The 14,135-nt window shown below is 41.6% G+C and overlaps 1 protein-coding gene across 1 annotated transcript; it reads right to left on the bottom strand.

Annotated features, from left to right (window-relative positions):
- Nucleotides 1–571: 571 nt before the first annotated feature.
- TUBAL3 (tubulin alpha like 3) lies at nt 572–13,928 on the bottom strand. Its single transcript, XM_001917012.5, has 4 exons — nt 13,909–13,928; nt 10,108–10,351; nt 3,448–3,600; nt 572–2,044 (listed from the first exon to the last, which is right to left on the bottom strand). Exons 1-4 carry the CDS (start codon nt 13,909–13,911, stop codon nt 1,104–1,106), a joined length of 1,341 nt encoding a protein of 446 aa, XP_001917047.3. The 5' UTR covers nt 13,912–13,928; the 3' UTR covers nt 572–1,103.
- Nucleotides 13,929–14,135: the final 207 nt, after the last annotated feature.

Below are 14,135 nucleotides of genomic sequence, written 5' to 3'. Positions count from 1 at the left end.
GATGTCTAGCTGGACCAAAAGCACTGACCATGCTGGGCCAAAAGAGAGTATAAGTGGAGGACTAAGGCTGAAAGGTCAACACTATAGATGAATGAGGCATCTGAAAACTATCTACCATCAACTTAAGAGCAACCTAAGCCTACGTGAGCATCTTTGCAGTAGCTAGTTCACCTTAATTCCAACTATTAGTCAATCTAGACATCATGGATTTTAAAAATCTGGCTAGTGGTTTTAACGTATTTATAGCTGTTTTGTCCATTTTAAATTATTAACATGTTTGAAAATGGGACAGTTTAATACCAAAAATTAGTTCCTTTAAGTGTTTTTTAAACTTTCAAATCCTCAGGTCACACCTCCTGCAATCCCCAGGGCTTCTCATTTAGCAAGACCGTAGTGAAGTTCAAGAATCTGCGAGTTTTCTAAACCTCTTAAACGGTTCTGATGCAGGGTTCTGCTGACCACACTTTGAGAACACCTCCTCAAGCACAGGGGAGCTGAAAGAGACCACTTTCATCTTCTGAGCTGCAGGACACATAGATTCAAATTTTTGAAAGACTCAAGAATATTCTTGTTTTTCTTTTGTTTGTTTGTTTGTTTGTTTGTCTGTATAAAAAGCAAACTGAGACCTTAAGGCCCATATTTGGAAGAAGGAAAAGAGTCATACTGAAAATATTTATTATTTGATCAATGTAAAAAATATAAACATGGAGACATAACAATAATCAATATGTGCTTCCACCTCAGGTACAAGAAGGAGAAAGCATTAACGTTAGCGTTTCACAGTCTCTCGGTTTAGAAAGCAAAGAATAAATCCAAGTTGCCATCCGACAAAAAAAAAAACCAACATAGACAGGATCCAGAAGTTCAAAGGACTGCGAGCCTGAGAAGGTTCCCAGGTAGCAGGCTGAATTACAAAACGGACAAGGAAGCATGTGATCATTGCTAATATTGACCCGTTTGATTCAGTTTGGGACTTCAGGTCTTGCTTGATTTGATTTCCTTTTTCTTCTCATCAAGGGAACTCTACCCACTAAGTGTATAACGTCTTGAAAAGAAAGCATGACACCTCAACTTAACAGTCATTTTCACCAGTCATATTTGCATCAGAAACTTTGCCCCACTTCTTCATAATCCTTCTCCAGGGCTGCCAAATCTTCCCTGGCTTCTGAGAACTCGCCTTCTTCCATGCCTTCTCTGATGTACCAATGTAGAAATGCCCTCTTGGCATACATGAGGTCAAACTTGTGGTCCAGGCGGGCCCACGCCTCCACAATTGCTGTGGTGTTGCTCAGCATGCAGACAGCCCTCTGGACCTTGGCCAGGTCCCCTCCTGGCATCGCCACGGGGGGTTGATTGTTGATGCCTACCTTGAAACCAGTTGGACACCAATCTACAAACCGAACAGAGTTCCTTGACTTCATGGCTGCAATCGCTGCATTCACATCCTTAGGGACCACATCCCCTCTGTAGAGTAGGCAGCAGGCCATGTACTTCCCCAGTCGAGGATCACACTTGACCAGCTGGTTGGAGAACTCAAAGCAAGCCGCAGTGATGTCTGACACGGAGAGCTCCTCGTGGTAGGCTTTGTCAGCAGAGATGATGGGGGCAAAGGTGGTCATGGGGAAATGTATTCTCGGATAAGGTACCAGGTTGGTCTGGAATTCAATTAGGTCCACATTCAAGGGCCCTTTAAACCGGAGGGATGCAGTAATGGAAGATACAGCTTGACCTATCAGCCTATTAATGCTGGCGTAAGAGGGGCGTTCCACACCAAGTTTACGATGGCATATGTCAAAGATGGCTTCATTGTCCACCATGAAGGAACAGTCTGAGTGCTCTATGGTGGAATGGGTGGTGAGGATGGAGTTGTAAGGCTCTACGACAGCAGTGGAGATCCTAGGGGCTGGATAGACAGAGAACTCCAATTTAGTCTTCCTGCTATATTCTATCGAGAGCTGCTCCATTAACAGAGATGTAAATCCTGAGCCAGTGCCTCCTCCAAAGCTTCGGAAAATCAAAAATCCTTGAAGTCCACTGCACTGTTCTGCCTGGGGAGAATAAGTGATAAGGGAGAACTCAGCCAAACAAACCCAGAAGCAGTGGTCATGGTGGGATCAAGTTCGCAAAAACAAGCAAAAACTTTCAGACAGGACTGGTTTACCATTATTAACTCCGCAACAAATCTATCTACTTTGAAACATACTTGAATGGTTACTTCTGGAGTGCGGGAAGCACTATAGAATTTTACTATAAGGAAAGCACAAACATTCAACTGTTTTTCACTGCCCCCCTGAATTTATTTGTATGTGATCTAAAGCAAGGTCTTTATCAATAACAAAATGACTAGCAAAATATTGAAGCAATATAATTTCCCCCCCCCCCCCGCCGCCCCACAACAGATGAAGCATCCAATCTACTATGGGGGGTCTAAAGGTAGTGTATTACCTAATGATTATGCCAAACACCAAAACATTGGCTAAACAAAGGATTCTCCAGACACAAGTCCTTAAAGAAGAATTAACTGTCAGTAAATAGAGTAACTAATCTCCAGGTAGGATGTACTTCCTGTTAACTTCACAAATAGTGGTACTATCAAAAATGACAAGTGTACAATGCTTTGGAAGTCTCTGATAAGACAAACCATGAGTTAGCCGAAGCAAGAGTAGATGGAGGCTAATTATTAAAGGGAGGAAATCCTGCCATTTTTGACAACATAGATGAAACTTGAGGGAATTATGTTAAGTGAAATAAGTTAGACAGAGAAGGACAAATACTGTATGATCTCTCTTAAACGTGGAATCTAAAAAAGCCAAATTCATAGAAACAGAGAGTAGAACAGTAGTTGCCAGGGGCTGGGTGGTGGAGTAAATGGAGAGACATTGGTCAAAGGGCAGAAACTTTCAGTTAGAAAATTAGTAAGTTCTGGGGATCTAATGTACAGCATGGTGACTATAGTTAACAATACTGTATTGCATATTTGAAAGCTGCTAAGAAAGTAGGCCTGAAATGTTGTCACTACCAAAAAAATGTAATTATGTGAGGGGGTAGATGTGTTAACTATCCTTATTGCAGTAATCATTTTGCAATATATACATGTAACAAATCATCACACTGTACACCTTAAATTTACACAATGTTATATGTAAATTATATCTCAACAAAGCAGGGGAAAAATAAAACAAAACATTTCCTTATAAATCTAAAAAAAAACAAAGAGTAGACAAGGGCTATACAGTAACTATGAAAGCTTCTTTTGCCCTTCCTATGGAAAGCGTAATCAAAGCCAACATCAGGACACTTCCCAGGTCTGAGCATCCACAGGAGGTCCCCAGGTGAGAGGCTGGGTGGTGATGATGTTGGTGGTAGACAATGCTGGTGATGCTTGGGAGGTGTCCCGCAGGATCCCAGGCACACAGGCCTGGCCCCATCTAAGGAGAAGTGAGCCACTTGCCAGCTTTCGGATCCTCTCTAGCACAAGGTCGATGATCTCCGACCCCACAGAGTAGTGACCTCGGGCGTAGTTGTTTGCAGCATCTTCCTTTCCACTAACAAGCTGCTCTGGGTGGAAGAGTGAGCGGTACTTGCCTGTACGGATCCCATCTGCAGAGGGGAAAGGAGGTCAGTGCGCTCCACTGCATTCAACTGCTAACCCTCGGCTAATTCTCGCACAGCCCTGTGCTCCGATCCCCATACTTTCCCCGGTGTTGTGGTAAAGGAATTGTGCTGAATTGGCCTTCCTTACTCTAGAAAGAGGTATTATTATTTTCATATAAATTAAAAGTAGGTTTTTCCATCAAACACTCTTTGTTAGTTTTTTAGGGCTGCTGTAACAAATTACAACAAACCTGTTGGTTTAAAATGAGAGAAATTTATTCTCTAAAAGTTTAAAAGGCCAAAATCAAGGTGTTGGCAGGGTTGGTTCCTTGTGGAAGCTCCGAGGGAGAAACTGCTCCACGCCTGTCTCTCGTGACTGCTTCTGGTGACTGCTGACACTTCTTAGAGCTCCTTGGCTTATAGCTGCATCATTCCAGTCTCTGCCTCCATCATACATGCCCTTTTCCCCTGTCTATGTGTCCTCTCTTCTTCTTCTAAGGACACAGATCATTGGATTTAGGGCCTACCCTAATCCAGTATGACCTCATCTTAACTAAGTACATCTGCAAAGACCCTATTTCCAAATAAATCATATTCTGGGGTTCTAGGCAGACACAGATTTTTGGGAGACACTATTCAACCTACCACACACCCTGTGGCACTTTGACATTTTAGGACAAGTATCTCTATCTACAAATAGCCAACTGTGTGCTGGAAAAGCATGCCAACGTAAATTATTAGTAGTGTGTTTTAAAAGAGGCTTTAACAAACAAGGCATGGCCAACTCAAAGGCCCAGACAATTCAAACGTACAAACGTGTGAAGCAGGGAAATCAGTGTGTAGATGTCGGCAGTGTTCAATACAACCAAGTGCAAGCCTTGCCTGGTTTCACTGGCTTTTAAAACCCTGGGCAGCACGAGAAAACATCAACACACAGCATGTCTGAGGCCCATGCCCCACTACCCCGACCTCAGAATTACCCAGATAGCACAATTCCTGAAGAATTATGCAGTGGTGTTTGAGGGCTAAGCAGGCTGTGGAATGTTGTCCCGGTTACACTGCATAGTAAAGAGCATGTGTTCAAGAATCAATTTCCTGGGCTCACATCTTGCCTTCCCCTCTTAGCCATAGAGCACTTGCCTAGTTCTCTAAGCTTCAGTTACTTCATCTCACTAGTAAGGATGATAAGAAGACCTACCCCACTGAGTTACCATGAGGATTAAATGAGGTCATAGGGCATGATGCAGGCCCCAGATAACAACAATTATAAATAATACTGATAAAATTGGCCTCATGACATGTATGTACGCAGATTTACTTCATTGGCACCAGATACCTATAGTTAGTCCTAGAAGTTCACTACCTAAGGAAAAATGCACTAATTTTCTAAAAGCAAGATGGTTCTCTCAATTCACCTTGCTCTCCTGTATATGACAATGAATTTCTAAACCACAATGTTTAAATTTACTAAAATTGAGTTTAAATTATTTTTAACTAACATATACACACCAAAAAAAAAAAAAACAGAAAAGTTGGGATTTTTAAAAGATAAATATATAAACAGGATATAAGAGGGCATATAATTCTGGGTAGACTATGCTTCTCACCTGAAGCTGTAAGGCTGAGTTCAGGGTAAGGAAGGAATTTCTGGAATTTATGGAAACCTGCTTCTTCATGACAATATCCAGTTGAGACCTTGAGTGTAGTTAGGTCCATAAATTCTTTCAGTAAAATCCACTTTCTCAGGGATCAGTGATTATAGCACCGCCATTCATAAGCATGCCCAAATCATCCACTCTAACTTCCTGACACTTTTCCACTTTTCTCTGACTTCAGCACCTGGCACAGCATCCTTAACCAGCATCCTCAGGGATTTCCATGGTTTTTAAACACAATTATTTGACGGTTCCTTAGCTTGCTTGCCTTCAATGCCATTCAGCTCCACTCCACTTGAGTCACCATCACTCACAACTCTCCGCCCCAAAATCTCACACTTGCAAAATCCCTTCTCTGACCACACTTCCTTACTTCCCCCAACCTGGGCCCATGACTAGCCCTGATGATCTTTCCAGCCTCCTCTCCCATTGCTCTCCTACTCACACCCTAAGTTCCAGCCTCACTGAGCTCCTGTTAAAGGTCCCTCCTCCCTCTGTGAATTTACTAATGCTGCTCCCTCACAGGAGTCGTTTGATGACCCCCAGTCAATCATTCCTTCCTCAGTAATACCCTTGCACCTTGCAGAAATTTCTGTTATTATTAAGTTGCATTATATGAAATTCACCTTTTTAGATGAAAAATGGTCATCTATTGGCAACTTTATGTGGCAATTTTATATGGCTCAACTTAATACATTTATTAGTGTTGTGATAATTATTTACATTTTCTTCTCCACTAAATTATCCTGCTTTTCTCTTTTTAAGAGAATGGCTTTTATGAGAAGGCAAACCTGGGATCAAAACCAGTTCTACCCTCAATAACTCGATGATCTAAGGCAAGTTCCTTAACATCCCCAAGACTCAGTTTCCTCGTCTACAAATTAAGGATAATAGAGTTGCTGAAAAGATTAAAGGGAAATATCTGTGCAGCTCCTCAACTAATAAATAGTAGCTGCTATGGACTGGAAGTTTGTGTCTCCTCCAAATTCACATGTTGAAATGTTGAAGCCCTAATCTCCAATATGATGGTATTTGGAGGTGAGGCCTTAGGACATGAAAGTGGTGCCTTTACGAATGGGATTAGAACCCTTATAAGAAGAGGCCAGAGAGATGATCTCCCCCCCTCTCTCTCTCATGTGCAGACACAGCAAGAAGGTGCCATCTGCAAAGCAGGAAGAAGGCTCTCACCAGAAACCGACCATGATGCCACCCTAATCTTGGACTTCCAGCTTCCATAACTGGGAGACATAAATTTCTGTTTAAGCCACTCAGTCTACAATATTTTGTTAAAACAGCCTGAATTGACTAAGACAGTAGGAGGGAAGGGATCAGTGTTTATTCATCTTTATACTCCCATCACCTTGCTGAAGTAGATGCTTATTGGAGTATGTTAAATTCTTGCTCATCATGACCTTGAATCTCTCAGCCTTTTCTTTTTTCCACCTCCCTTCACATTATTTTCATTTGACTCCTCACACAGCCTGGTTCCACGATCAGAGCCACAGGGGCACTGCCAGCGCAGAGCCCTCCTCGCCCTGTCCCTACCTCATATGCAAGCCTGACTAAGCACCACCATCCACTCCCGTGCAGCTGCAGACAGGCAGGAACTTTGCTCTCTGGGTCCCCTTCGAACCGACACTCAGCAGACCCTTCACTCTGCACTTCGACCCTCTATTCTATTTCTCAAAATGAGTGTTCTAAACCTCTTTAAATTCTCACACACTATCACCCTCATTATTCCAATCGTAGGATGCCTGAATGAACACCTCCCTCCTTGCCACGAAATCCCTCTGTCCTCTACCTCGCAGAAAATAGAGAAAGAAGGGAGATGTACAAAGCAACTCACCCTCCCTGAGTGCCTCTGATCCCTCCCTCCCTCTCTGATACCTCCGCCTCTCACTCACTCTCTCTCCTTTGTTTCTGGCTACAAATATCATCAATAGAATTCTACTTGAAAAATGTAACCCAAACCTATCTTTCCTTTATTCTAAAACCACTCAGACTGACTTTGGTCAGGAAGATCATCCACTTTCCCAGCTTTCAGCATCATCTCTATTGGATAATTCTGCACCTCTAACTTCTCACTTAAGACCTCTGGTTCCACAATTTCTCCTGGGACCAACCTGCTAACACTTGAAATTCCTCATGCCCAAAACCGAACTTATTTTTACTCTTACAGAACTGAGTCCCCCTCTGGAATTCCTATTTCATTTATCAATCTCATTAGTGAACCAGTAAAATCTGGGTGGCATCTCTGACTTCTCTCTGGAATACTCACTGACTTGTAATCAGTTGCTCTGTCTATTTTAAACAGACATCTCTCAAATCAGCCAATGTTCTCTTTTCCGTTCTCAGTGTCACAACCCTAGATGAAGCCCACACATTACAACAATCTCATAACTTTCTCCAATCCATTCTCTCTTTCTAGATCAGTACTTAGCACACAGCAGGTGCTAAATAAATGTTGAATAAATTAATGAATAAATCTCTGTGATTAATTACTCAAGTATAGCTCTAAATCTGCCTTTCCCCTGCTCTAAAATCATTACTGGCCCCCTATTTCCTATCAAATTCACACCAAGCATCTTATTCAAGGCAGTTCCATGGTCTGCCTCCATTCCAGTTTAAGCCTTTCATGACTCCCCTAAATCAACATCCTCCCCATTTTCAAGCTGATACAATATTCACAAGTATCCGAATGTGTCTTTGTCCATGTTTTCCATTTTCCCTCAACTGTGAACTCTTAAAATCCTCCCACTCAGTCTTCAAGACTTAGAAGGAATATCACCTTGTCCATAAAGTCTTTTCTGATCTCTTCCAGAGAGGTAAGTCTCACGTCCCCACTTCTTTCACATCCCTACACGTCCCCTTCTCAGTAAGGCCTTCCTTGACATGCCTTTAGAAAAAGAACCCCCTCCACCCACACACAACATTCCCTACCCCAATGGCCCTTCTTTATTCTTCTCCATACTGCAGATTGCCATTGGGCACACTATTTAGTTTTTATAGGTCTGCACCCCACGAGAAAGTAGGCTCCGTGAAGACTACTGTCAAGAAGAGTGCCTAGCATATGTGAGGCTCTCTTATTTGTTGAATAAAACAAGGAAAATCAGTGCCTTCTACCTAAATCCTGGAGCTTATGTCTCTTTGTTTTGACCAGCTCAGGACCCTAAAATTGCCCTCCATCCAGGCTGTGTTCTAGAGGATTGGGACATTTCTTCTGGTCTTTGCCTGCTATCTATCTCTCCTCTGACTTGCTTACCATTGATCTTGGGCCTTAAACTTCCTATTTGCCTAGCATCTTTGGTTTGGCATGAGTTAAAATATCTGCTACAAATATCCATGGTACTGGGCTATGGCCTCTTATGATGCTCCTTCTGCTACCAATGTCATCTGGGGACATATTCCACCCCACCCAGGTTCCTGGGACACCAGACTCCAGCCAGGGCTCACACTTGCAAACTCTTATTTATCTGCAACAAAAATTCAGATATTCTCTTCGCACCATTATAACTCAAGTCAGAATACAAGGTATTTGCCTCTTTTAGCCTCCATACTAGTCTTACCTGTTCTTGAAGCCATCAGTACCTCCTTATTTTTAATTCTTTCACAACATCTAGCAGAGTAATGCTGAATCTATATATAGGCATCATGGCCTCCACAATTCTTAGCTTCCCCCTTTTAATAAAACTTTCTATCTTTTCCTTCACATTGACATCAATCTATTTTCCCCATCAGTTTCTTACTTGGTTCTGACTTTGTTCTGATAAGGAAATGAACCCGAATCCAGTATGTACAGATTGTATTTTCCCAAGATGGCCACAACGATATTTCCCATCTCACTATTTCCATATCAAGATGTTGGGTCTATGTCCCCTCCCTGAGTGGATCCTTGTAACTGCCTTGACCCACTGAGAACAGCTGAAGTGACACTATGTGACCGTCAAGTCTTGATTATAAAAATGCCATGGACTTCTGCCTTGTTCTCATGAGATGCTTGCTCTTGGAACTCAGCCACCACTCTGTGAGGAAGCACAAGCAGCCCATAGAGAGGCCCATATCCCCTAACAGCCAGCATCAACTTGCCAGCCATGCAAGTGAGCCACTTTGAAAGTGGACCCTCCAGCTGTCATTTGAGCCTTCTTAGCTGACATCCTGTGAGGCAGAGAGGAGCTCTTCCCTCTGAACCCTGTACAAATTGCAGATTACTGGACAAAGTAATGACTGCTATTGTTTTAAACCACTAAATTTGGAGGTAGTTTATTACACAGCAATAAATAACTGATACATAGTATCAAACCCAAATTCTGTCCCCCCACCACTTTTCTCTTAAGTAAGACCCCTTCTCTCCCCAGCATTTCTCTAGCTCCATTTCAAGTGTTTTTGCACAAGATACTACAAAGTTTGCCATTAATAATCATAACAATGTACTGATTTTCCCCATAATTTGAAGACTTATTTGGCTCCTTGCTTCTTTGGAATCATTTTCAAATATACTACTCTTTATAAGCAAGTAATGCCAAATTTCAGATTTTTTGTCAGAAGCTTCTAGCAACTGGCTTTCAAATCCAGGAAGAGATTTAATGTTCTGTTACAACAGATGTGTGTGGAGAAATCAGCAAGGTTTTACTTCGTTTTATCATACAGAAAAAGAAGGCTAAGCTCCTCTTCCCTTTGGGTACATATGTCACGCTGATCACCACCCTAAGTGGCCACTGAGTGACCTTGTCTATGTGGAAAAGGTCCACATGATCCTGTTCAGAGAGATTCATATGATCTGATAAATCCCACGCACTGATACTTAATTTATCTGTTTTGATTGTGGACCTGGTTAAGCAGAATGGAAAACTTACATTACCTACAACGGTTGGCTCCAGGTCCATGAAGAGTGCTCTGGGCACATACTTCCCAGCTCTGGTCTCACAAAAGAAGGTATCGAAAGATGCATCCATGTGCTCCACGTTAGCATTTTCCAACTGATCCTTTTTACTGTCGAGAACACCACCATCTGGCTGGATTCCATGTTCCAGGCAATAGAGTTCCCAACAAGCATCCCCAATCTGGATGCCAGCTTGGCCAATGTGAATGGAAAGGCACTCCCTCTGAAATAAGCCATGGTAAGTTAGAACCGAGCAGGCCTTCTTAGGTACCATGAGCTATGTCACTCAGCACTTCTGCTACCAACTGACAGAAACCAAGCTATCTTAAACCAACAAGAGAAATCTATTATAAGGCTAATTACAAGTGTCTCACAGAAAGCAAAAACAAGGGTACAGTCAAGCTTTAGGAACAACTGAACCAAGGACTCCAATTCCATCAAAAGGTTTCTTTCAACAATGTAAATTAAGCACCCATTAGGTGACAGGATAAGAATGAATCAAGTTGTCTCACCCAGAAAAAAATTAGCTAGCTATTGGAAAGAAATAAAACCAAAATCAATGTATAGCCTTGACATATATTAAAACCCACTGCTGATAAAGATGTCACCTTTTCATATCTTGAGATTTTACATTTACTATTCATATGTGCTCTAAATAAGGAAAGATGTTCTAAGCTTAAGAGTGTGGGAAATTTACGGAGGAAACATGCAATAGATTTCACAACCCCAAAATGTAAAAACTCTATACCATAACAAACAAAAATACTGATGTATGTAAGAATTACCGTATATATAGCCTTTCATATGTAAGGACTATATATAAGAAATTTTATATACACCAATTAAAAAAAAAAGACTTCGAGACATCTGCTAGATAAAAAGGCAAATTACATAAACAAGTGAATCACAAAGGAAAGAAATAATCTAAAATGCAAAGATTTAGGCAGAATAGCACTCACAGTATTATTATTTATAATAGTGAAAACCAAAAACCAATCTACTTAACTATTTACCTTTTGTTGGGCATTTAAAGAAAGGTACATCAATACAACGGCATATTATACAACTTTTAAATATTTACCAAAAATAATTTATGACACGGGAAGTGCTTATGATAAAATATTAAGTAAAGTGTATATAATTTGCATAATTGCATATAAAGTATGATGTCAAATATATTTAAAAATAAGCATAGAAAACAGCCTTTAAAAATGCATCAAAATATTACCTCTAGTTACATCTGGACAGTAAGCGATGTTTTTCTCGTTTAAACTTTCCTGTTTTCCCTCACCCTCATCAGCCTCCGCTCCACTATCCCATTTTTAAATCATCATTCACATTTTTTTTCCAAAAGGGAAACAACTTTTTTGGTAATTTAGACAGACACAATATCTACTCATCTAAGAGAGGGAAAGAAAAAGTTAAATCCTAAAAATCTAAAGGGGCCACAACCGCTGATATTAATATTGTTGAGTTTTGATCGCCAATGGTCATACAACAAGTCTGTGCTGGGTGTCTTACAGGGTGAGAAGCCTGCTTTCTGCATTATCAGGGCCCTTCAAGCTCATTGCCTGATAAGGTAATAGGCAACCTCGTCCTTGTCCATGGCTGCACTTTCCCAGGCTCTGAGATTCAATTACAAAAAGACCGCTGTCGGAGGGTGCGGGAGACGGAGCTCTGGCTGGTCACACCCCTCCAATCTGACTTGGACTCTGTTCCTGCTCAGTAGCATCAAACCATTCTACTTTGTCTCCTTGATTCGCAAAGCATGACACAGCCCTCTTTACTTTACGGGGAATTCAAGTTCACCACTTGAGTAGAACTTCCCTCTTGTTTCTTCTCTGTGCAACTATCGGTCTCTCAGGACAAAGGCTGTGAGCTCAATTTAGAAAGCCCTTCACTTAGTCCAACAAATATTCCAACCTCTATCAGGCACATAAAAATCAAGTCAACGTATTCCATCATAAATAGCCTTCTAACACCCTTATCTGCAAAGCAGTTTCGTCCCTCTCCCCTCCTGCTGGACTTAAAATGGTCTCAGGACATTAGCTACCATGATCAGATCAAAACTTACCTAAATCCCTAGATTTATGGAAAAATTTAAAAGAGATGGGAAATTCACTGTTTTTACATCATTAAAATCACTTACATGTAGATTTCCCTCACAACATCCCTCCTCAGCTATTTACCACCCAGTCCGTGTGGGATGCACACGTGGCATTTGCTCACAATAATCACGGTAATAATAATCACCAATAAAAACAATTGCTGCTCTTCATGTGGTCTGTTACCCAAGTGGTTCAGACATAAGAGTCCTTTTGGAACTCGGCAGGAATACTTGGCTCAAGAAGGACCAATCTTGCCCTTCCTGGTTTGAGAAACAGCTGAGTTAGTTTGTAACATGACTGTGTTCCAGGGTACAGAAGGCTACCTTCACCTTATTTATCTCTTAGCCTTTCCTTACTCCCCAAACTATCTGTTAAAATATTAGTCCCACTATAAAATAAGACTGTAAAATACCCACTGAATATCAATAATGGTAAGTCACAGCATGTTAATAAATGCTGCTACAAAGTTTATTTGAATTACTAGGAAGCCATAATTTTCTAATTAACTTTTTATTTTGAGATAAATATGAATTGTAGATTCACAAGCAGTTGTAAGAAATAATAAAGATCTCATGTACTCTTTACCCATTTTCCCCAATGGAAATATCTTTCAAGACTCTAGTACAATATCACAGCCAGAATACCAAAATATATACAGTCAAGACATAGAACCTTTCCATACCACAAGGATCCTCCATGTAGGGAGGCATAATTTTCAAGAGCAAAACCAGGGGCCGGCCCGGTGGCACAGCGGTTAAGTGCGCACACTCCGCTTCAGCGGCCTGGGGTTCGCCAGGTCGGTTCCCGGGTGTGGACATGGCACCGCTTGGCACGCCATGCTGTGGTAGGCGTCCCACATATAAAGTAGAGGAAGATGGGCATGGATGTTAGCTCAGGGCCAGTCTTCCTCCACAAAAAGAGGAGGATTGGCAGCAGTTAGCTCAGGGCTGATCTTCCTCAAAACAAACAAACAAAAAGAGCAAAACCATTTGTACATCCTTAAAATGTTGGAGAGAGACTCCAACGGGGAGAGATCAAAGATGAAAAAGCAGTTGGAGAGGCTGGTTCCATTTAAGAATTAAAAATTCTAAGATACTAAAACTTACCGTGAGTGGCACATAAGAGATTAAAGGGAAAGTGGAGCTTAAAAGGTTGACCCCAAACAGAATCATTGTAAATAACCATATTCCTTATCACCCCCAAGGAACTAAACTCAAGACAGGACTAAGAAGAAGTCTGTGGACTTTACCCAGCCATGCATTTATGAGTTTAGCAATGGAACCTGGGTCTGAAGTCCCCAGAAACTCTGAAAGCACAACTGAAACCGAAGCAACTGAGTTCTACGGAAAAATCAGCACAGCAGGTCTAAAACAAACGTAAAACTAAAGGAGGGAGAGATGTTTGCCTCAGGGCTGCAAGTAAAGGCAGGGACAACTGCCAATCAACTGAGCTTTTCCTAAAAGCAGCCAAACCACAGATGAACACAGGAGAGCTCATCCAAACCCACTTCAAACATGGATATTGAAAGAAACAAAGGTGCCTTAAAATTTCTTCTCTCGTATTAAGAATCTACTAAGACTTTGGTGGGGAAAAGGGTCAAAGATGATGAGTAAAATTTGCTATGACACCGAAGCAACACTGTCAACAATATACAAGCACCGTAGCCACTCACCATGCTGATCTGAAGGTGCCCGTAGGCCTGTGGTAGTGAGGGTGGAGCACGCCCAGGTAAGCTTTATCACAGGGCAGGAAACGACTCCACCTGAGGGCTGAGACGCTTCTCCACTTAAAGCAGCACAGCCTCTTTTCAGTTGCTCAGTTCTCTATTCTCAAAGAAGCTGAGGTGGGCCTGAACACCCTGAGATAAGATTTGTGCACAACTATAGATGAATTAACCCG

This window comes from Equus caballus, chromosome 29, assembly GCF_041296265.1.
Source record: "Equus caballus isolate H_3958 breed thoroughbred chromosome 29, TB-T2T, whole genome shotgun sequence".
Taxonomy (NCBI): domain Eukaryota; kingdom Metazoa; phylum Chordata; class Mammalia; order Perissodactyla; family Equidae; genus Equus; species Equus caballus.
This window is presented reverse-complemented; position numbering and strand designations above follow the sequence as displayed.

Coding starts and splice junctions, on each gene's coding strand:
- TUBAL3 (XM_001917012.5), bottom strand. Junction 3,601..10,107: donor CCTGGAGCCAACCGTTGTAG/GTAATGTAAGTT, acceptor TCCCCTCTGCAG/ATGGGATCCGTACAGGCAAG. Junction 2,045..3,447: donor GAGGATCCGAAAGCTGGCAA/GTGGCTCACTTC, acceptor CTCCCCAGGCAG/AACAGTGCAGTGGACTTCAA.